We start from the raw sequence: 22,597 nt of genomic DNA, 5'->3' as shown, positions 1-22,597 counted from the left end.
TGAACTGTGCCGGTAACCCAGCTAACCTCTAAAGCAGGATCCTCAAAGTGGGTCAATAGGATACTCTGGGGGGTAGAACCTGGATATCTGAGTTTTCAAAAGGTCTCCGAGTGATTCTGATCCAAGCTCAATTTTGAGAAATGTTGGTCTACCCTTGGGCTGAACCAAAAAGCCTTCATCCTAATTCAGGAAGCATTTACTGGGTGAGTTGGAGAACAAAGATGAATATCTCCAGCCAAGAAACTCAGAGTGAAGGGAGAAAAGTAGATAAACGAATAAAAGTGAATGTAACAGGCGCTCTGACAGGCTTATGTGCAGAGAACTATGGGAACACAGAGGAAGGAGTCTGGAAGTCTTCCAGAAGGAGGTGACCTAAGAGCTGACTCCTGAAGGCTGCCCACACCAGCTGCAAAGAGGAAGAGAAACCCAGAGGGGTACAGTTTGCTCCAAAGAGATCTTCTCTTGTTTCGCCATTGAGAGGCTAACGCTCCTAAAAAGGAGAGGGGTCTCCTTTCACTGTGGGAAATGTGGGGATGCTCCACACACACCAGAAGCAGGTCTGAAGACTTGAGCACGGAAAACTGGTGAACAGCAACATCAAAATCATCAATCCACTTGTCATCACTCTCATGAAAATTAAGAAAATCTGTTTCTGCCTAACTAGATGCCGCCAAACCTGTACATAATTTGAAATGTGATGAAATAAAGGCCCATCTAGTGGTGTGCTGGAAAACAATTACAAATGCCTCTCTAGGGGGGAAAAAACCCCCATAATTTCTAGCGTTTGCCAACTTCCACGGTGGAATAATTCCACCATGGCCAATTTCAAGCTACTAATCTGACTGAATTTGTCACTTGAATATGGAGTTGGGAAGAGACACACGGAATTGGTTTTATAACTTGGTGCACACCACTGGACTTATCACAGGTCTATAAATTCTATTTCATTTCCAAGGATTCCTGGGGAAAAGCCAAAGCATTTCTCAGGAGAGGGAGGGAGGGAGGGAGAGAGAGTCATCGAGAGAGAGGGAGAGAGTTGGTGGGAGTGGTGACGGGGGCAAGGACAACACGACCCAACGCTAGTGTCACCAAATAGATTAATGCACAAACATACAAGCGGTCAAGAGGGAAAAGTTCAAACATCCAAGAAATAAATAAAATTGACAAAAGAAAGGAAATCAATCTGCAAACCCAAGAAAAGTTTCTGAATGAATGTTCATTTTTTCTGATCTAACTTCTTAACCCATAAAATTGACCTCTTACATTGAGAAGACAAGGGACCTTTTAATGGTTGTAACCTTATCCCCCTCCCACAAAAATGTTGTATAGTAAGCATTCACTCCAGTTACCCATCCAGGTCACAGTTAGTTTCAAAGACTAAAGAAATACAAATCATTGGGGTAGTCTTTCCATCACCCCTTTCGTCCAATAGCATCCCAGAGCCCGGGTGAGAGTGGCATCTGTACTGTTCTTTTAGACATTGGTTCTTAAAATTGTGCATCTGAATCCCCTGGAGGGGTTGTGAAAACACAGATCGATGAGTCCCATCCCCAGACTTTCTCATTCAGTAGACCCAGGTGGAGCCCAAGAATTTGCATTTGTACATTTCCCAGGTGGTGCTGATGCTGTGGTCCTGGGACCACACTTTGAGAACCAGTTTCTTAGATGATATTGGATCATGGCCATCAAGTCATGATTTTTGAGGAAAACCGCAATGCCCTCCCATAACAGCCATTCTGATGAGCAGTCAAGGAGAGATTGTACTCACGTCGCTATGGCCTGCCAAACACTTCTGCACATGCAACTGTTTTGGGTGCAACGATGCATGGCTTGCTGTTACAGCCAAGTGCTGCAGAGCAAGCCGAGTGCTGAAGCATGCAGACTGTTTTCAAGGTACCCTCAAGATCCTCAGCTGTGACCACTGTGAGTTCGTATTTCACCACCACCAGGAGCCTTCACTGTGTCACAAGTGCTGGGCTGGATGACCAGCACTGCCCCCATCTTACAGTTGAGTAAGTTTAGGGTCCCCAGAGGGGACATGACCTGCCCTCATTGCACGGTGCACTGCTTTGCATTTTAGACTGAGCCTCACTTTCTTTGCACCCCATTTCCTGTTAGCGTGTGAAGGCTCACTGGGATCAAGGTCAGGCGGGAGTAAGTGGTGGAGCCTGGTCACAAACCAGGTCATCATCTGATTCCTCACCCCAAACGTCCTCGGGAGTCCTGGCCATGACCCTCACCTGCCTTAGATGGTGGTTTTTGGAATTCCGGTTTCTGATTAAGACATTTTTCTTTATCCTCTGTTGCTGTCACACTTGCAAACAGTTATTTCCCACCACTGCTCATATACAGGCAGGCCCCTAAAAGCCCTACTCCCTACTTCACTGCTGCAGACGTAAAGGCTGACTAACTGCCCCCCACCCCAGCAAGCAGGTGAGGGACTTGCCTCCAGGCTGCAGCTCCCAAGGGCACTGAGGGCACGGCAAGCACCTGCTGTCTGGTGGTACCGTTATCCCACACCCCTCACAAACAGCTGCATCCACCTGTGTCTCACTTTGACATGGAGAGCTGGGTTTGTCAGGGGCCCCTCAGAATGACACCACCCCTGTGTTCTTCCAGGGCCTTCAGGAATCAGTCCTCCATGTTCAAACTGCTTCTCCCTTTATATCCAGGATGCTGGTTGGACAAGAGATGAGCTTAAAAAGCCCATGCTACCAGAGTTGGAGAAATATCTTTAAAGTACACACCAGAGAGTGTGAGAAAGAAATCAGCTCTTCCAAAGTCCCAGAGGAACACGGCTTGAGGAATTCCTCTGCTGATTGCAATTTGGTGGCCTCACGGGTCCACATTTCTCAAAGACATCCTTCAGCACTTAATGTGTAATGCTGGGCCAGGGACCTAACCTCTCTGTGCCTCAGTTTTCTCATCTGTAAAATAGGAGCAATCATGCTACCTCTCGCATAGGCTTATTGTGAAGACTGACTGAGCACGTGTGCATATATTTCTTCTGAGCATACCTGGCACAGGAAGCCATAGGGTCTCGCTCCAATAACGACGCTGCTATTATTATTACGGAGGCCACAAACTGTGTGTCTGCCTCATTTATGTCACTTCCAATTTTCAGTTATATGCACGTTAATGAAAGAAGAATCTTTTCCATCGAAAGGTCCGGCACACTTAATGTGTTTTTCCTACAGAAAGGGAAATGTGGGGCCCATTCCCCAAGTCAGGGCTGGAAAATGAAAGGCATGAAAGGACGAAAGGGGTCCTGGTAGGGTCTACCCACCCAGGTCAAATGCCTTTCAGAGGAAAGCCACAGCTGAGCAGCAGCCACAGGCAGAGCCAGCAAGTGAATAAAACAATCACCGTCCGAATAAAAGAAGCGCCCCTGCCAATCCCACACTTACTTCCAGGACCGTCCATTGTTCGACAACAATAGCATCATAGCCCTGCATGGTTTTGCTATCTTCTGTGGAAACAGCTTCAAAGATGAATACTCCATCTGTCAAACCATGTAAGGAATCTGTGGAAAAAAGAAAAAGGCGGTGGGGTTCTGTAAACCGTCTGTGGCAGAAGCCTTACAAGCAGCAAAAATTTTCACTGCATTCATTAATAATCCCAATCAGAACATCTTTTCAGCATGTTAATTAAAGAAGGCACACACAGCCATAGCGTCTAGCCCCATCAGAATGAATGAGACTAATTTACCTCGCAGTTCTGAATAATATCCTTGATTTTATGAGCCCAAATTTCATTGTTAGCAATCACCATATGATTTCACGCGTTTACCTTCCATTTCATGCTCCAACGTCAGGATGCACTGGGGAGAACTTATTCAGGATAAAACACAGTCATTTAGAGACAGTTTTTAGAAGAAAACTATATTTAGGTGAGAGATTTCTTTTGAAAAGGGGGAGATAGATACAACACACCAGATCTGAGCTTGTCAGATGCATTCTAGATGAATCGATTCTTGGAAGTTCCATATGATATGGGCTGCTGTACAGACAACACTTCAGGCAGCTCTTGTCAAGAGGCAGAATTTGGGGGAAGGGAGAGTTTTCCCAAATGATTTACCACTGAAAACATTTCCTTGGGCATTGCTTTAGTCAATGTACCCGGTTCTGAGTTCTGTACAATTCGACAATGGTACACTACACACACGGCATGACTCAAGACTGTCCTGGGCAACAAGAGTATAAAGCAAATTACAACAGGGTCCCTGCCCCTGCAGAAGACATTGAAGGAGGAGCTTTTGTGCCCCCACCCTTCACCCCACCTTTTGTTACTAGCTCCCAATGACCTAGATTCCTTTAGATTAGAGATTTTGGGAAACAGGACTGGACTTAGAAGCAGATAGTTTGGGTTCATGATTTACCATGAGAAGTGATATGACCCCTTTTAGGGACTTGGTCGCTCATCTGTGAAATGGGCTGGTGGACAGAGAATTCTTCCTGGTCCCTAGATTCTATTCTACAAATCACTGCTCAAGCAGACTGTTATGGACCAAACTGTCTTCCCTAAAATGTACATTGAAGCGCTAACCTTCTGTATGTGGAGATGTGGCCTTTAGGGAGATAATTAAAGTTAAATGAGGTCATAAGGGTGGGCCCTAATCTGTTAGGTCTGATGTCCTTATAAGAAGAGGAAGAGACACCAGGCCCCCTCCCTGCCTCCTTGTGCAGAAGAAAGGCCATATGAGGATACAGACAGAAGGTAGACTTCTGTAAGTCAGGATGAGAAGTGTCACCAGAAACCAAATTTGCGAGCACCTTGATGATGAACTATGAGAAAATCAATGTCTATTGTGTAAGCTAACCCACTGGTGGTATTTTGTTATGGCAATACACATAAAATGTTTAATGATATGCTACTTTTATTTAAAAGGACAATTCACACAATAATGTGACCTTCTTTTTCAGGGAATTCAGAAAGTCCTACGAATCACACTGGAGTTCAGGGACTGCCAGCATTTTCCAGAAGTCACAAAGAAAAGGGCTGACAGATGTAAACACAACTATCTTTAGCTGCTGTCTTTCCAAAGACCTCATAAACAAACTCAAAAGACTACCAAAATGAGAAAATCATTTGCAACAAGAAAAATAAAAAAATAAATGTCTAAGCTTAACATTCTTTATATATTAAAAGCTTTTTACAAATTAAGCATTAAAAATACTCAAACACGATTAGAAATGGGCAAAGGACATAAAAAACAGCTACTTAACTATCTCTCTCTCTCTCTCTCTCTCTCTCTCTCTCTCTCTCTCAATCTCTCTCTCAATGGTAGCAGAATTATGAGAAGAAAGTCAAGAGTAAGAGTATTGGGGAAACCAGTCAATTAGTGGCTTATCATGTGATTTGCTTAGCCAATGGGATATTAGCAGGTATGATGCAAACAGGGGCTTGAAAAGCACTTGTGTGGTTGGGCTTGCTCTCTTGTGTCTCTGTGGCCACTTTGAGAGGACATGCCCCAGCCAGCCAGGTGGTTCAAGGAAGATGAAATACAGGTGGAACAGAGCTGCCCCAATGGAGCTTAGCCTAGATCAGCTGACCCCACAGACCTGTGAATATGAGCCCAGCTGAGTGAGATCAGCAAAGCTGCCTCAACAGAGCTGCTCCAGCCATTCTGCAAATATGTGAGGATAAATGATTACTGTTTTAAGCCATTGAGCTCTGGAGTGGTTTGTTACACAGCATTATTGTAGCAATTGCTGACTGATCCAGTGCCCAACCTAAACCTAAGAAAAATGAGACCAGTGTACTTTGCTTAGCCTAGGGTCATTCCTGATTAATCCAGGATGACAGACAGGCTTGACCAGCTCAACAAACCATAGTTGTTAGAATAATTCATGGAGCATAGCTGCCTTATCTTTATATTATTTCTATCTGACAAGATAATACTCCATTTCAAGTAAGACCTCTGTGGGTTAATCAACACCCTGCTCCAGTTCTTCATTTATTTCCTATCCTATGAATCTGTCATCAAACAGCCTTAGCAAAAGTCTCGAGCTGCCTCTCTCCTCTGCTGTGCTAAAAAGCTTCCCCCAAGTGTTTGTTCAATGTCCTCCTATGAGACATTTTACAAAGGTGATCAGGGAAGAACAGAACTGCTCTTCAGCAGAACCACGTGACAAGCATTTTGAGGTCCAGGACAACCATAGTCCAACTCATTTGAAAAGTTCTGGTCCAGCTGGAGCCCGGGCTGCAGGAGGGGGCTACAGACCCCTTTGAATAAAGTTTTCCCAAGTCTCGACCTGAGAATGCTTGGAATCAGAAGAAACTCAATGATTCCTTTAGGATCATGTCAGCACAGCACAAATTCATCCTCAAGACTTCTATAAAACTGTGTTGTATCTAATTTCCGAAGTCTCTACTACAGATCTCCTCAATGCAACACCTCCAGGCCCCTTTAACTGTGCTTGCCATGTGCTTTAAGTATTAGAGTGCCCGATGTGACATCAATGACATGATGGTATTTAGCCTGCCAATAATACAGTACAGCAGAGTTGAGGTCCAGAAGGGGGAAGAAGACACTGCAGCCCCTCCAGACTTTCTTTCCCACCATCTGCCTGGCTGTTCCTTCTTCCTCCTGAGTCACAGGCCTGGGAGGAGGGCTGTGTGGTCAGTGGGGAGCGGTAAGGCCAGCCTTGGGGGTGTGAAGCAGGAACAAAGAGGCTCTTACTTCCCAGCTGCCTCAGCCAGTGTCTGCCTCTAGCCTCGTGGCCTGCCGCTCTGTTATCCTGAAGCCAGAATGCTGATCTACCTACTTAACTCCAAAGCAAGTTCAGAATGGCTGTCAAAATTTGGTCATCTGTAACCGCAAAAAAGTCAATGAAGCACAGAAAGCAGACAGCTGAGCTTTTAAAGAGCCCCTGGTTTTGATGGCCTTGTCCACTCCCCGTCTCCTCACTGCCTTGCTGGCTCTGCCTCACTGTGATGTGCACTGAGCTGGGTATAAATAGGTCTTAGAGTGAAGACTCCTGATCTAAAAGGTTAAATCGCCCTCCATCTATGGAAAACACTCCATTATCCCTGCATTTTTATAAAAGTAAAGCAGCTTCCCTACTGTGCACAGAAAGCTATTTGCTCTGGTATTGTATAAATATTTGATGCTGGTCTTTTGGCAAAAGGCCACCTTAACACTCCAAGCTTATGATTTACAAGAAGGATGTGGGAGAAGCAGATTTGCCCTATTATCCCAAGAGGTAAATTCTACGAGGCAACGGCTCTTCCCCTGTAGCCTCTGAGACATTAACACTCCGTCTAGCAAACTAACCTTCAGGCTCACCCTAGGTGCTATGCTTCTCCCAAGTCTAGCTTGTAACCGTGCGCACCACGACAGGTGGTCAATGTATACGGTCTAGGAAAAAAAGTTACTGTGCTCCTTTTAACCAACTAGACTGGACTGAATGGTCCACGCTGGGGTAGCTGGCATGACATATCCTTGGCTCTCTGAAAGCCTCTTCTCCCCATTAGACACTGCATGGTGCTCACGGCACCACCTTGATTTCAGGAATGGCACGTACCAACTGCATGACCGTAACTGCATATGTTGTCATACTAACTTGTAACCCTATTGCAAAAGAACCACCATTCAACTAACCCCCGGATGATGGTGCCATGTTGCTTCCCAATCACGCTGCAGCTCATCTGCTGACATCAAAAGACATCTTCCCCATCTTTTCCAGCCCTCACTGCTGCTCTTGGCCTGCCTTTCTGCATTCTCAATCTGAAGAGGTGAATAATCTAGGGGAGACATTATTCCTCTTCAGTTATAGTAAGGGTTAGCCTGCAAGTTCAGTGCCATTTAACTGACTAGACAGGGAAGAAATGCTCTGATTCAGTGCTTGCTGGATGGGAGGTACTCAGGCACAATTCATGGTTTCTCATTGAATCCTCCCCAAAGTTCAGCATTCCCTCTTAGTGGGTGAGAAAATGGAGGCTAAAGTAGTTAAACCATTTGTCCATGTTCAAATGGAATGTAAGGGCCAATTCAGATCTCAAATGTGGTTTGTTTGGTCCCAAAGCCTAGACTCTTCCAACAACTAACATATTTATTGAGCTACCACGACGATGTGCCACCCATCAAGGCTAGGGACCTAGGCTGTCTATTGCCTACCCCAGCTTATGTGACCACCACACCATACTCCCTGCCTTGATGTTTTGGGTGACCTCTTAGATGAGTCACAGTGAGATGGCCTTTGGGCTTCGTTTTGGGAACAACTCTATACAGATGCCATGCCTTCCTACATGGGGCAAAAACCAAAAATATACTTATAAATGGATTACGTTTATATATACCTCTAGTGACACAAGGGATAGTATGCGGTAATGAGAAGAAATGATCTGCGTTTACATATGAAAATGTGGATGAATCTCACAAACATAATGAGTGAAAGAGGCCAAAAACGACAAGGGCATATTCCATTCATATCAAGTTCAAAACTGCAAATCAAAACCACCTTACACCTATTAGAATGGCTGTCATCAAAAAGAGAACAGACAATAAGTGTTGGGAAGTTATGGAAAAAAGGGAACTCTTGTCCACTGTTGATGGGAATGAGAATGGGTACAGCCACTGCAGAAAACAGTATGGAGGTTCCTCAAGAAATAAAAAAATATATAACTACCATATGATCCAGCAATTCCACTTCTGGATATGTATCCAAAGGAAATGGAATCACTATCCCAAAGAGGTTTCTGCACCCCCTGTTCATTGAAACATTTTTCACAATAACCAAGACATGGAAACACCCTAAGTGTCCGTGGGTGGATGAATGGATAAAGAAAATGTGATACACACAATGGAATATTATTCAGGCATAAAAACGAAGGAACTCCTGCCATTTGCGAGGATATGGATGGACCTTGAGGGCATTATGCTAAGTGAACTAAGTCAGACAAAGAAAGACAAATACTATATGATCTCACATGTGGAATCTAGAAAAACTGAATTCCTAGAAATAGGACAGGATGGTGGTTGCCAGAGCTGGGGGGCAGGAGTGTGGGGGAAACGGGTAAAGGTGGTCAAAGGTACAGACCTCCATTTGTAAGATGAATAAGACCTGGGATGTACTATACAGCATGATGACTGTGGTGAACAATATTGCATTATGTATTTGAAAATTGCTAAGAGAATGGATTTTAAAAGTTCTCATCACAAGAAAAAAATGTGTAGCCATGTTTGGTGATGAACATTAATTAAACTTACTGTGGCAATCATTTCACACTATATACATATTTGCATATCAAATCTTTATTTTGTGTAACTTAAACTAGTACAATATTATATGCCAACTGTATCTCAATGAAACTGGAAAAAAATAAAATTCAAAACTAATCAATGGTATTTCATGTTGGGACTGTGGTCACCCCTGGGGCATAGGAACTGGGAGGGGCCAGCGGGGGTCCTTTCAAGGCGGCTTGTATGTTCTATTGCTCGATCTGGGTGCCAGGTACATGAGTGTGCTCACCTTGGGAAAATCCACTGAGCTACGTCCTTATAATCTGGACTGCTTTCTGTATGTACATGAGCTATGTGGCAATAAAAAATGAAAGATGTGTTATGGGTACAAGAGAAAATGCATTTAATGGTGCAAGTGAAATCTACGTATCCCTTACGTTAACTGGCTCCTTAGAAAGAGAAGCCATGCCTGTAAGACTGGGCCAGACGTTCCTGGAGACAGCACTGTGCAAGGGAGTGGCTGCTGGCACCAGCGGAACAACCCTACACCCCCCCGCAATTCCACTCTTCCCACCCTGAGCTCTTTGATCCCCGAATCTGCAGGTTCCTGGTGATGCATACCCCAACAGTAGTTTCTCCCCTCCTCACCATGGCCATGACTATCACCCAGAAACCTTTATGGATCACCTTCTGTATACAGGGCACAGTGTACAGGCAGTGGGATACTAGGAAGCACAGGACACAAGACCCGCCCAAGGCTTTGCAAGTACGAATGTCCGGATAAAATATGTGTCTCTGTGTGTATTTTATTTGCAATATGTGCATGTGTTTTACACGTGTATTTTGCAAACATAAGGTAATGTAGGTTATGCTAGGCATCAGAAAACATGGTATAAATACCAAATGATAATTGGATTTAGATGTAGCCGGGGCATCAGGAAAAGACTCCGGGAAGACAATCTTTTAAAAGGGTAGAAATGGAGAGACATCGAGGTTTAATGGGTCTCCCGATGGGGCCCAACATGTAGAACACAACATCATCTGGAATGTATTCCAATCGTAAGTGCTTAATTTATCAAGGCCTTAGAACTAAATTCCACTTTATAGGAAATAAGGGCTAAAGGAATATGATAAGTGACACCACGAGGCACTGACCAGACAAACCCAGAATGCAGGACATTCTGCAGGGTAAGAGGCCAGGTTTATTTCAAGCAGTCAGGGTCAACGGCAATGGCTTTTCCGGGTAAAAGAGAAGCGAGGACACGGTCACCATCTGCAGTACATGTTGCTGGATTGCATTCTGGTTTGGACAACTTGCTACAAAGGACATTTTTGAAATAATTGAAGACATCCGAATATGGGCTAGAGAAAGGCGATAGTGCCAGAGCAGGAAGGACCGCTGGGCTAGGAGAGGGCAGGGGGAGGGGAGGGCCCGGACAGGGCCACGGGCAGGGCAAGGGGAGCAGAGTGAGGTGGGGACAAGGAGAGGATGAGGGCAGAACAAGAGAAATGCAGAGGAAGGACAGGGCCAGGGGGACAAAGGGAGCGCAAGGGCAGGGCAAGGACAGCTGGTGGTGGCGGCAGCATTGGTAACATTGTTGGCCGCCGGATTCCACTGGCCTGGAGGCCCTTGGTGGTAAATCAGGTTCCTGGGTGGGTCTTCAGATGGTGGGCAGCCAGTTCCCCCTCGCCGTGACCCCTGCCCCCCTGCCCACTCCTTCTCAGCAGCCATTTCAGCAGAGGGTCTGCCCTCCCAGCCTCTTCTACCCTCTAGAAGTGTAGATTCTGGCCTTTTTCTCAGTGGCTGGAGTGTTTCTGTGTGCCTGTCCGTTCTTCTGGCTGGCCACCCAGGTCCCATGATTTCCCTAAGGGTGACCCTGGAGCTCCCTTCCCTCCCCAAGGACAACCCAAGGCCCTGCTGGGGCCTCAACTTCTCACCAACATGGAGACCTCTCTTTTCTCCTCCTCACGTCCCTTTTCCCTGCCCACGCCCTTCTTTCTTCCTACCACTTCCTTGCCACTTAGGAGCTGGTAACCTTGACAATGACTTAATTGCTCTCTGCCTCAGATTCCACAGCTGTAACACAAGGATAACAAAAGTGCCTCCTTCACTGTTTTGTGGGGATTAAATGAGTTGCTATGTTTGAGGCTTAGATTAGCAACAGCTCATAGTACCTGCGAGGTGGTGTTATCATCAGCATACTTCCCTTTCATCCAGGCCTTAGTTTAGACACCTGGTCAGTCTAAGGAAAGGAGCCCCGGAGATCAATCCGGAGCCCAAACTTGAGGACTATGCAAGTCTTTCCATGTCTTGAGTAAAAACTCGAAAACAAAAGCTGGAGCCTCAACTGGATAATTCAGGCTAAAACATCACCTTGGTTATGGGACAAAGTTCTCATGGGAGTTTTATGACTCTGTGGAAAATATTTTGGAGTATAAATATCCATTTAAGAGTCAAGACTGGTGCTTTTCCAGATGGCAAACAGCTTAAAGATGTGCTTCTCGCTCTGCCAGGTTTATTTCTAAGGACACTAATTATCTTCTTAGAAATAGGTTCCTTTTATAATTATGATTAGCTTGCTTTTTTTTTTTTTTAATTCTGGGAAAAAAAACATATGCATATTTCATCCCTGGCCAACGGAAACCTTGGGTTTTTCCAGAGCAGAAATGCCCCCACCCATTAAGCACTCTCCGTCCCAGCAGAAACACACAGGATGAAACCATGTTTGAATTTTGAGTGGGTCCACATTAATTTTGTTCTGAGAATTTTGCAGCCATCTCTGAGACAGAGACGTGCAGCTATGGTGGAGCTCTAGACGGGGGCAGCCCTGCTGTGGAGATGTCACAGGCTCAGTGCAGCAGTGTCACAGCTGCACTTGCCAGGGGAAATTTCATGTTCTGTCTTCAAGGCCGGAAGGTTGGAATTAATGCAGCTACAGCCAAGGGAGGATATAACACAAAGATGCGAGTGAAATCTGAACATAAAACTGTATAAATTATCTGTGTTTTGGGACTCCAGATCAGACAATGGGATAAGGAGAAGTGGAGGATTGACTGAACCTTGACTACTCAAGTACAATGGCTAGAGAGACAATAAATGGCATTGTGAACTTTCAAGGTGACCTCTCTTGGGGTTCAGCTTGCCCGTGACATGCTTAGGCAGTAGCCAAAGAGAACATTTCCCTTTTGATGCTCCAGTTCTCCAAAGGGGGGAAATATTACCAGTGGCTGTCTGTGTAGCTGCTACCCCAACACCTCCCTGCACATCTTTGAGAAGTTAGTACAACTACCCATCACTTTCCCAGGAGAGATTTAAAACTATGCATGACCACAGTGACTATATAGGCGCCAAGAGGAGATAAGAGGAGCTGATACTGCCACAATCCAAGATGGGAAATGGGGTGTCTCTGCAGGAAGCAGGAGGTGAAAGTTCCTCCCTGGCCTCCCCAAATGCTGACGAATCAGGACTGTAAATATTGTCCCCAAGCTGATGCCATTGATGTTTTATGGTGCGTCTCAAACCAGACCGTGACATTATCTAGCTTCAAGGCACTTTGTAAGCACCCAGGGCAGCCCTCCTTGTATAGAGGGAGGTTACAGACCTTGCTGCTAGGGAACCAAATCGACTCTTCAGTAGTTGTATGAATGAAATGTATACTCCAGAACTATACTGTCCAATACACTAGCCACTAGCGACAATAGTCATTTAAATTTAAATGAATGAAAATTAATTACATTTAAGAATTCAATGCCTCAGTCATCTGAGCCACATTTTAATTGGTCAGGAGCCATGTGTGGCTACCATATTGGACAGCACAGAACCAGAACATTGCAGTTGTCACAGAAAGTTCTACTAGGCAGTACTGCTTGAGATGCATTATTAATGAGTCAGGTACCTTTCTTATGTCATTCACCCATTCCACAAGTGGTTGTGGCCCACGATACATTACAATGCCTGCTGCTACTATATTAACACATTAACACTAGACACTGATATTTAGATAGTAACAAAGGGACTTGCTAAATCCAAAATTTAGACCTGTCTGTGCTGTCCAATGTTCTAAGGCTTTGGATGATTTACAGAATGCATATTCAGCATTAAGACTGATGTCTCCCTCTGAGGATGTTTGCCAGCATTCCAAGGATTGCAAATAATATAGAATCCAAACTCCGTTCCTGACTCTGCTAATCCTTAGAGAGAAAACTGCTCAATAACCAAGACACTGCTGTCGATGTCATTCCCCTGCCAGGTTTTGATAGGATCAATGACATTGGTGTCACATTTTTCTCATGTAGGAATCCTACAGACTAGTAGCCCCCAGGATCCACACAGGCTGCCATGTTGGCCCCACTTTCCAAATTGCCTCCCAGCTTTAATGTACCCTAGTGACTTAACTTGCCTTGGTGTTAACCTGAAAACCTTTTTTTTTTTGCTTGACACATTTCCCCCCTTTGGGTAGTTTCTCTCTGCCTTCGAAAAGCTGACAGCCATAGAGCTGCCCCATGCAGCAAACCCCCAGGGATAACCCATTACTGAGGAGGGAGGACTGGGTGTCATGAGACCCAGGACCGGTGTGTGTCCCCACAGAGCTTACAGGAACCAGGGTGTTCAATTCACTTCTCTGGTGTTAATTCCAAGGTGTGGTACTGCTACTTCAAACTGTAATAGCATCTACAAACAATTTTCACTTTCAGAGAGGCATGATCCCAGGGGGTAATTAACAAAACTGGGAATCATCTTTGTAAAGGCCTTTACAACCACTGTAGATTGAGGCCACCACCAATGAAACAGAATCACATCTCTTTCTCCATCATTTTAGAAGATACCTGGCTGACTCCCAGACAGGTTAAGAGAGCATAGGTGATGTGCTTTATGGAAAATTCCTCGAGATGTGTTCATTAGCAATCAAATGCAGCATGTTTATTAGCTGCAATGCTTTCTGAACGGAGCAGATTCTAAGACAACAAGAATGAGAAGCCGAGTTCATTAGGGCCACTCAAGGGCTGTGAATTCCGTACCGTTGACCAGGCCAAGGTAGAAGACCGCGTTCACCAGCACGCCTCCTTTCCGGAAGTGGTCACTCATGTGCTCCAGCCAGTTGGCATCCAAACCGCTCACCGTCTGGCCGTTCGTGGAGACCCGAAGAGGAATGGTGACGGGGTAGTATTGCCGGCACTCCTGATGGCTCTTGGGTTTGTTGAAAAGGGCGAAGATCTCCATTTCTGTTGGAATTTGTAAAGGGGGTGGGGAGAGCAGAGTTCAAACAGTGATAACAAGTTGCCTCACTGGGTCAAGTGGAATCTCTTAGGAGCCTGAAAAATTGATCTCAATGGTAAAATCTCTGTGAGGTTGCAGTGTTGCCAAATAATAAAACCTGATTCCTAGTAAGTTAGGGTACCGTGAAAATGACATGGGCTTCAAAGGTTGAACCTCAAGTATGAGACCTAGGTTTTGAATCTGGCTGTCATCTAGCTGTTACAAGGAATAGCTGTTATCTGGGAGTAATTTGTACAGTTTGGTGTTTGAGAGAAGGACAGAGGAGACATTTCTAGAAATTCATAGAAAGGTGTTTTGAAAGAAAAAGCAGACCTACTTGGGCAAGAGCTGGTCTTTAAAAAATAGCAAATGTACACAGGCACATGAAAGCAAAAATACTGCTGCAATTCCAGGAACCTTGTACATCCCTGAACTCACCCTTTATAAACTGCAGTGGTGTTTCCTGGGGCCGAACCCATAATACTTAATCAAGTACATCAAAAATACATCATTGATATGTAAAAATAAGTATGTTCCAGTAAATGAGGGTTCCTGCCTAGAGTGGTAGGTCTGCTCAGCCAGCCAGACAGGCACTGGGAGTCGGGCGCTGAACTTTCTGTTTCTTCATTTATGGCTTGGTTCTTCAAAAATCAATACTCGCTACTACCCAGCAACCGACCTATATCTGCTGTATGTGCTGTCGGCCATGAGTGAGCAGGACTGGCCTCCAGGAACAAATACCTGGAATTTCAATCTAAGTGTGGAGGTCTATTTTTGTGTTCCTCATTTAGTCAAGTAATCAGAGTACACCCAGCTTAAAAAGGCACTGCTTACACAGGCTAGTCAGGAATATGCTTTGGTTTCCAAAAATATCTATTTGAATCATAAGAAAGTCCTCACCCTTCTTTCAAAGAAATATTCTAAAGGTCATAAACAACGGGTGACATTAGCAAAAGGGACAAAGCACATTCATACTCCTTTCAGGAGACACCTGACCTATACCCACATTCTGTACCCCGTATTTCAGTACTTCATAATTTTGGCACTATCCAAATACTAGCTGAGTTAAATGGACTCAATTTCCTTTATTTAAATAAATGAATTTTAAAAGGAAACTTTGCTTCCAGACCATAAAGGAAACAGCTACCACTTGCTATAAACAGGAGGGAATGATGAGGCACATTAACACCAAATATGTCAATCCATGTAACATCTAAAATTATCTCACATAGGAATTGTATTCTGGACAAAGGAAGTCTTTTCACAGCCCCATCTGGGCAAGCATCAACAGAGATCCCAGGGGAGCAATGCTGGGCCGTGAGCCTTTGTCATCAGCAAGAGTTAAGCTACCAGGAGGGTCATTTCAAGTGATCCATTGGCTGGAACCAATTAGGAAAGGAAGGTGCCCATCTTCACAAGTGGCCACCTGGATTTTGAACAACCAACTCTGGCCTACTGATCGTCCCTACCCCAAATTACCTTTCTCCGTCCACTTGTCTGACTCAGGAAGCCATCTCCAGTTAGTAAATGCTTTCACATGAGAAATCAGGGCTCGGTGCAGGGAGCTGGCAATCATTAGACTATTTTGTGAGTTTCAAATGCACACTTGAGGAATGGAGTCATGCAAAGAAAGGTTTATAATGGAGGGGAATCAAGCAATGGCTGGGAGCTGAGGTGGGAGCATAGAATGTGAACTAGATAATCAGGTATTTTCTAGTCCTAGGTGCCAGGGGTTCAAATAAAAGCCATAGCTACAAAGGCAAGAGGATGAACAGTGCTTTAGTGAGACCCTGACTTCATTTGGCTTTCTTCAAAAGCAGATCCTGTAAGCTTTTGGGTGCAAGTAGTTTATTTGGGAAGTGATCCCAGGGAACAGAGTGAGGGAGTAGGGGTGGGAAATGGGGAAAAGATGAAAGCCAATGAAGCGTGTATTAATGAGTGGGTTACTGCCATGGCAGTTTGGGCTCAGTCCCCCTGGGGACCTGAGACGTTGTAGAGAACACACCTCAGGTTGCTTTCCCCCGGGGCAAGGAAGCCAGGGCCTGTTTCCTCATGAACTGAGGGCCATCCCGAGGCATTAATTCCCTGGGGCACCTGGGCCTACCAGGCATGTTCCCATTCCAGGGGACACCTGCAGGCAAAGGCTGAGAAAGCTGTTCTCAGGTGACCCCAAGGAGGAGGGCGGGTTAGAGCACCATTCACCATAGTGGGCTATAGCCAAGTGCAACAAATTAAAAAGAAAACACAGCCTCTACACAGGAGAAGTGAGTGGGGAATTCAGAAGTGGCCAACATCCAAAAAATATATGACAACACTTGATCACACAGAAGGATTCCCCACTCACACAGCAAGACAAAAACACGACTTTCCCAAATGCGTAATGGAACAGAAAAAGGGGAAGGCCAAAGGGAGAAGTGAGAGTGCCAGGCTGGGATGAATGGAAGATAGGGTCAGTCAGACAACATAGCTGTGTGGTGCTACAGTGCCACCAGCTTTCCCGCCTGGGTCCTCCCCACGGTGGTGGATCGAAACTAGAGACAGACATAAATTTTTCAGGAAAGAAGGGAAATGCTGTTGGAATCAAGAGTCTCCAAAGCATTACTAGTAGCAATGAAATATTAGGAGAAATATGATTTCAGATGCGTGACCCTCTAGTAAACTCTGTCCCACTGTCTCCTTGGCCAGGATCCTCTTTCTATTCACATGAACACCAGCCAAGAGAAAATGTCCCAGAATGATGCCCTTTGATGTTTTAATATTCTGATGCTCCAAGACACATCCTTACATGAGCAGGCACCAGAGATTCCAGAAAGAAGCCCCAAGTTTGTTTAAATTTTCTCAGCTGCTCTGTGACTCTGTCATGACCCTAGCTGAAATGTTTTTCCAGACATGGGACAGAAAGTCCCAAAGGAGGGGGGAAGGCATTGTTTCTGAGAATGTTCCGAGAATGACTGAAGAGCTGGACTGGCGGGGCACCCAAGAAGCCTCACGACTGTCTTGTATTTCTATTTCTGTCTTGCTGTCTTTCTCTTTCTCCCTGACACAGGGGGCCTTGCTTAGTGCCATTCAGATCCCTTGTGTCCAGAAAAGTCCTTGTAATATGATAGGTGATGCACATATGTTTGTTGAATTGACCTAAGCCAGACAAGTGCAGGAAGCTAGGGGAGGAAGAGGGGGCGTGGGACCTGCTGGGTGCTGCCAACCTAAGAGCCAAGTCCACTCTGGCCTTGCTAAGCTCCTCAGGAGCAGGACGGAACGAGGCAGATACCTAGTTCTGAGGCTCGTACCAAGCAGGAAAGTCGCAGGCATGGGTTGGAAGTCTGCAGTCTGTCTGCAAGTAAGGACCCCCTGGAGAGCCTGTGACTTGCAGGTAGTAGGAGGTCCTAGTGTTCCTGGAGACCTCCAGGCTGGAGGGAAGAGAGGGTTTAGAGTCTGGCTTAAATCATGGGGCTCCAAAGGCTAGACTGAGAGAGAAGGGGGCTGGGTGGGAAGGAACAAGCGGGAATCAGACTTGGCCTGGTAGCTAGAGTGAACTGGGACTAAGGTCTGCTGAGGCCATGGGCAGGGGGAGCTGAGCAGAAAGCTTTGCATCTGGAAGGCAGGGCTGTAGGCACCATGGTGGGAAGAGAGGGCAGAGAGCCTTGGGCCTTTCCAGATGCCTGACTCTGGGAGGAGGCTGCTTTAGGTTTCCATCAGGCTCAGGTACTAATAGCAGGAAACTCTGGGCTTGGCTGAGGCCTGTTTGCCAGGGCAAAGTGTGGAAACTGCTGCACGCACAGCACGGTACTCCACGGGAATCCCCTCGTCAGGATGACAGCAGCCATAGGCATGCGCACTGCATTTTCAAGAGCCTTTCACCTTCATCATCTCATGTGACTTCCCCAATCTCCACAGGAGGAACATCGGTTCCATGCCCAGAAGGCTTAAGTGGATCCCCCAGAAATCACAAGCTGGTAAGTGGCAACGCCAAGAGTCTTTTAAACCCCAAACTCTGGGCTGTTTCCCAAGTCTAACAAGAGGCTAATTTCTTCAGTGCACAGAAAGCAGGAGCTGATGACCATGGGTGGGAGTTCAATACCTGTTTGTTAATGGACTGAGTGAAAGGCCAGAAAGACAGTGGCACGTGGCAGATTTGTGAGGAGGCAGAACCACAGGGTATAACTACCCTGGGGGCCCAGTGAGGGAAGGGGGCCATGTATCAGAAAAGCCAGACTCAGGAGGGCACTCCTCTCTCTCCCCACACAATGAGCTGCCTGCCAAGGAGGCCTACTGACTAAAATCCCCTCAGCCGAAAAACACCATTGAGATCACTGGCTTGGGTTTCTGGCTGGCATTTCTAAGTATTTTAAATGAGTAGGCGCAGGGTAGGAAGGGCAGTGCTTGAAAGACATTTTATTATTATTTCTGCGACAGTGAAACAATTTGAATTTGTAAGAGCCTGTCTGGCCTCCTTGTTTCTGTGACTGGAAGTTGCAGCAACAGCGACACTGAGGGAAGGACAAATCAGGAACGATGGAGGCCAGGAGAGAAGTGACAGGTGGACATCCGTCGACGCCTTCTGACCTTCCTGCACTGGCCTTCCCTGCTCAGCCTGCTTATTACAAATGAAGAAAACATGTTCCCCACAGACAGAAATGCCTCACAAGGTGGTGGTGTGGGGGGAGGCGTTCATGCTCTTCTGAGCAGAGCTGCTGGTGGTGTTTGTGTGTTTGCCATGAGGTGGGGGCAAGTGAGAGAAAGGAAGCATCCTGGGGCAAGGCACTGGGGTGTCCCTGCGTCTGCTCAGGTGGCCTCTGCACAGCAAGGCCATCAAACCAATAGGAAATTCCCCTGAACTAGAAATAAAAGTCAATGAGCACAAAGAAAAACACATGATGAGCCTCCCAGGGACCTGCGTGGGCAAGGGGAGCAGTATAACCTATGGACCAGAGCCTCTGTTCCCAGGAGCCCGCGGGGATGGGGAGGCAGTAACCTGCCCTGCTTCTGGATGGAGAATTCACGGGCAAGCCCTATGTGAGCAGTCGCAGCCTGGACTGGCTCCCCTAGGCCTCCTATAAAGGAAATAAATTAAATGAGCAGAAAGAAGGGGAAGGAGGGAGACTCCCTCTGGACTTTTTTTAATTGTCTTGCTATGATTGCCTATTTAAGCCCACCTGGCAGAAAGAGGAGTAAAAACACTTCACCCTCCTTAGGGGGCCCTGAGAGAAAGGCAAGCTGAAAGCTGAGCAAGCAGCAGGGAGGGGAAGCTTAGGGTAGGGGGGGCGCTTGTGGGGGGTAGGGTGATGGTGCACAGAGAGACAAGACTTCCCAGGAAAAGGATCAGGAGGGCGGCTGTGGTCAGAGGAGTGCCATGGCCAATGCAAACAGGGTCCTTGGACATGGTCTGCAGGGAGGCTGAATGCTCACATTATGAGATAAAATTGCACTATATGAAGGCATGGCGGGTGACTTTCCTTATCTGTGAAATGGGCATAATAACAGCATCTTCTGTCATAAAGCTGTTGTGAGATGCAATCAAGATGACACATAAGAACTTAGAAGAGTTCACTTAGAGGGTTACCATCATCATGAGTGCTGTCTGCCCATCCCCCACAAAGCCATGCATGGGACCAGGAACCCCTGTGCATTCATTTACTGATTAAAAAAAAATCCAAAGGGTCATGTATTTCACAAAAAGTGCAAAAAAGGATAACAGTGAGCTACCTAAATTTCAGAGACCAATGGTCTCCTAAGCAGACAGATAAGGGACAGTCTCATGGGTAGACAATAGACAGACAGCTGCACACCCTGGGGGGAGGGGGGAGGGGCTATAACACCCTCCACAGCTGAAATGCCCATCTACTGTTGGGTTGACCACTCCAGACACACACTAACCCATATTCCCTAGCAGGAACCAGTTTTCTAGTAGGTAATAGGGACTTGAGGAAATGAGACACAGGCCAAGACTTGTATGTTCAGGGTCTCTGCGTGTTCAGGGGGAGTCTTTCAGTGAGAGAGGTGAATAGCCACAGGGCAACAGAAGGCACCTGGGGGAAGGCAGGTCCTAGGACAAATCTCCCTAATTAATTCTCCGTGGGGTTAACCACAGGAGGCAGGAAGTCTGGAAGGAATCTTGGACAAAAGTAGACTCTGGAACAGGACATATCTGAAAACTCCCGAGGGGAAATTCAGCATTAACTGCCTCCTTTCTCAAAGCCAGGGCTCCATGCAGAGGTGGAAATCAAAGGTCAGGACCACTGAACCTGTACCCCAATAATAACAGCTCACACTTAGGACTCAAGCAGTGCTGAGTGCTTTAAATGCACATCCCATTTAACCGTTCACGAAGAAACTGTTGTTCTATCCCTATTTTACAGGGTAAGACACTGAGGCACAGAAGGGGGCCTGCCCAGGACTGCCTCGCTGGAAGGCGGCAGATGAGTATAAATGGAGCCTGGGTGCTTAACCACTGTGCTTCCTACCTCTCCACAACTCCTGCCCCTTTCTCCTGGAGGGGCAATGGCTGCCTGAACCCTTACCCCCTCAGCCTCCTGGACTGCAAAGAAGGGCTCTAAGGGGACCCAGCTTCCTTCTAAGGACTCAAAGCATACACACTTAGCCCAACAGCATTGGGCAGACGGAGGTTTCTGGAATAAGGCGTGGACATTCATTAGGAGGCACACACAGGGTCGAAGTGTGCTCTCGGCTACTCTGGAGGAAGCAGAAGTCTGCCTCAAACAGTGGAAAACCCTACAATGCAGAGACCTACTTCAGTACATACTTATGTAGGATCCAGGCCTCGAGTAAACAGTAATCCTAATATATTCCAAAACCGAGGCAGCACCAATCTCTTCCTCTAAATCAACTTCGCAAATAAGTCCCCAGAATGAACCATCTCACAATTTTCTTTTCAGGAAGTATTGACATAACAACAGCAATAAGAACAAAAAAACAATTTCACCTTCTTTTCTGTTCTCAAAGCATGAACTATTCTTCATTTATTTAAAGCTAATTTCAAGGATTAGTAAATCAATAATAACATTAATCAGGGAGCTGATCTAGAATGGCTAAAGAGAAAAGTCTCCGAAGGCCTAGGGGTCTCCTCCTGTCAGTCTTGTTACTTGTTCACGTTCCAAAGACTAGAAGGGGCCACGTAAGTACCTGGCTCTCAGGAAATGACTGGATGTTAGATTTCCCAGAGAAAGAAGAGGAAAGGGAATTATGGGGAGATAAAGAGAAATGTCACTCCCTGTAAAGTGAGGGCCTCAGGAAATCTTGATAGTCTATTAGTGTATTACACAGGAAAGACCAAGTAGAGAGGTGAAGTGGGATGGTGGTTACGCCTCCCTGGGCTCACATGCAAGATCTGCCAATTTCCAGCCTGGGCAAAGATTTACTCTCTAAATCTCAGTTTTCTCAGCTGTAAAATGGGTAAGGATACTACAGTTCACCCAAATTGAAGGGCTTTGGGGAGAATTAAGAGCTCCGTCTTATAAAATGTTTATTGGCACCGGGCCTGGTACGCTGGAAGTATTAAGACATGTTGGCTATTGTCACCGTTGTGTTATTTGAAATCCCCAACCTAAAGCACATGCTCTGATGGCCCTTATAATGTAATTAAGAGGATTCGCATATTGGTGGTCTCTCCCTGGCAGAGTGTTCTCTCCATGGTGCCGATCTGTCAACTACGGAAACTCCCTGAAATCGGGCTGTTTACAGCCTAGTGAGTTGAATCACCAATTTCCTGCACAATTTGTCCTCCACCGGCTTTCTTGATTTCTTTCTTTAGGCAGATATTCAAAATAAGCAAACCCAAAGTGGCGTGTATGTTCTGCATTGGTGCCGGCACGTTTACACTTCCTGTGTTATAGCAGGGTAGTTCAAGGGCAGTGCAAGAGCATGGGGGATGAAGCAACTCACGTCCTAGAATCCACTTCAAACATGACATTTTAGAACCACTGTAAGTCAATTTTACGTGGTTCTGTTCTCCCCGGAAGTCACAGCTTCACTACGTAAACAGTCAGGGGGCCCAGAAAACGGCTTGATGACGTTTCCCCGGTTTGATGGACTGCTATCTCTATACTCTAATTCCATTTGTTTTTTCTAAAATGCCATGGGGATTACTGAAAAGCTGAAAGCCTCTCTTCAAGGGGTCAAAAGTCCGTGTGCTGACATAC

At 46.0% G+C, this 22,597-nt stretch overlaps 1 protein-coding gene and 1 long non-coding RNA gene across 2 annotated transcripts in view; one reads left to right on the top strand and one right to left on the bottom strand.

The window, feature by feature from the left end:
• Nucleotides 1-22,597, bottom strand: part of RFTN1 (raftlin, lipid raft linker 1) — a 187,109-nt gene that overhangs the window by 37,113 nt on the left and 127,399 nt on the right. Inside the window, exons 6-7 of the mRNA XM_019726003.2 lie at nucleotides 14,204-14,407; nucleotides 3,408-3,523 (exon numbers count right to left, since the gene is read on the bottom strand). Coding sequence (XP_019581562.2) covers nucleotides 3,408-3,523; nucleotides 14,204-14,407 — 320 coding nt within the window. The remainder of the gene's footprint in view (nucleotides 1-3,407; nucleotides 3,524-14,203; nucleotides 14,408-22,597) is intronic.
• On the top strand, nucleotides 17,672-22,594 carry LOC141567205 (uncharacterized). Its single transcript, XR_012489655.1, has 3 exons — nucleotides 17,672-17,778; nucleotides 18,336-18,394; nucleotides 20,798-22,594. It is a non-coding gene; the product is annotated as an uncharacterized LOC141567205 (long non-coding RNA).

Source organism: Rhinolophus sinicus, linkage group LG10 (genome assembly GCF_036562045.2).
Source record: "Rhinolophus sinicus isolate RSC01 linkage group LG10, ASM3656204v1, whole genome shotgun sequence".
In the NCBI taxonomy this organism is placed as follows: domain Eukaryota; kingdom Metazoa; phylum Chordata; class Mammalia; order Chiroptera; family Rhinolophidae; genus Rhinolophus; species Rhinolophus sinicus.
The sequence above is the reverse complement of the archived record's forward strand: the minus strand, read 5'-3'. Positions and strand labels throughout refer to the sequence as shown.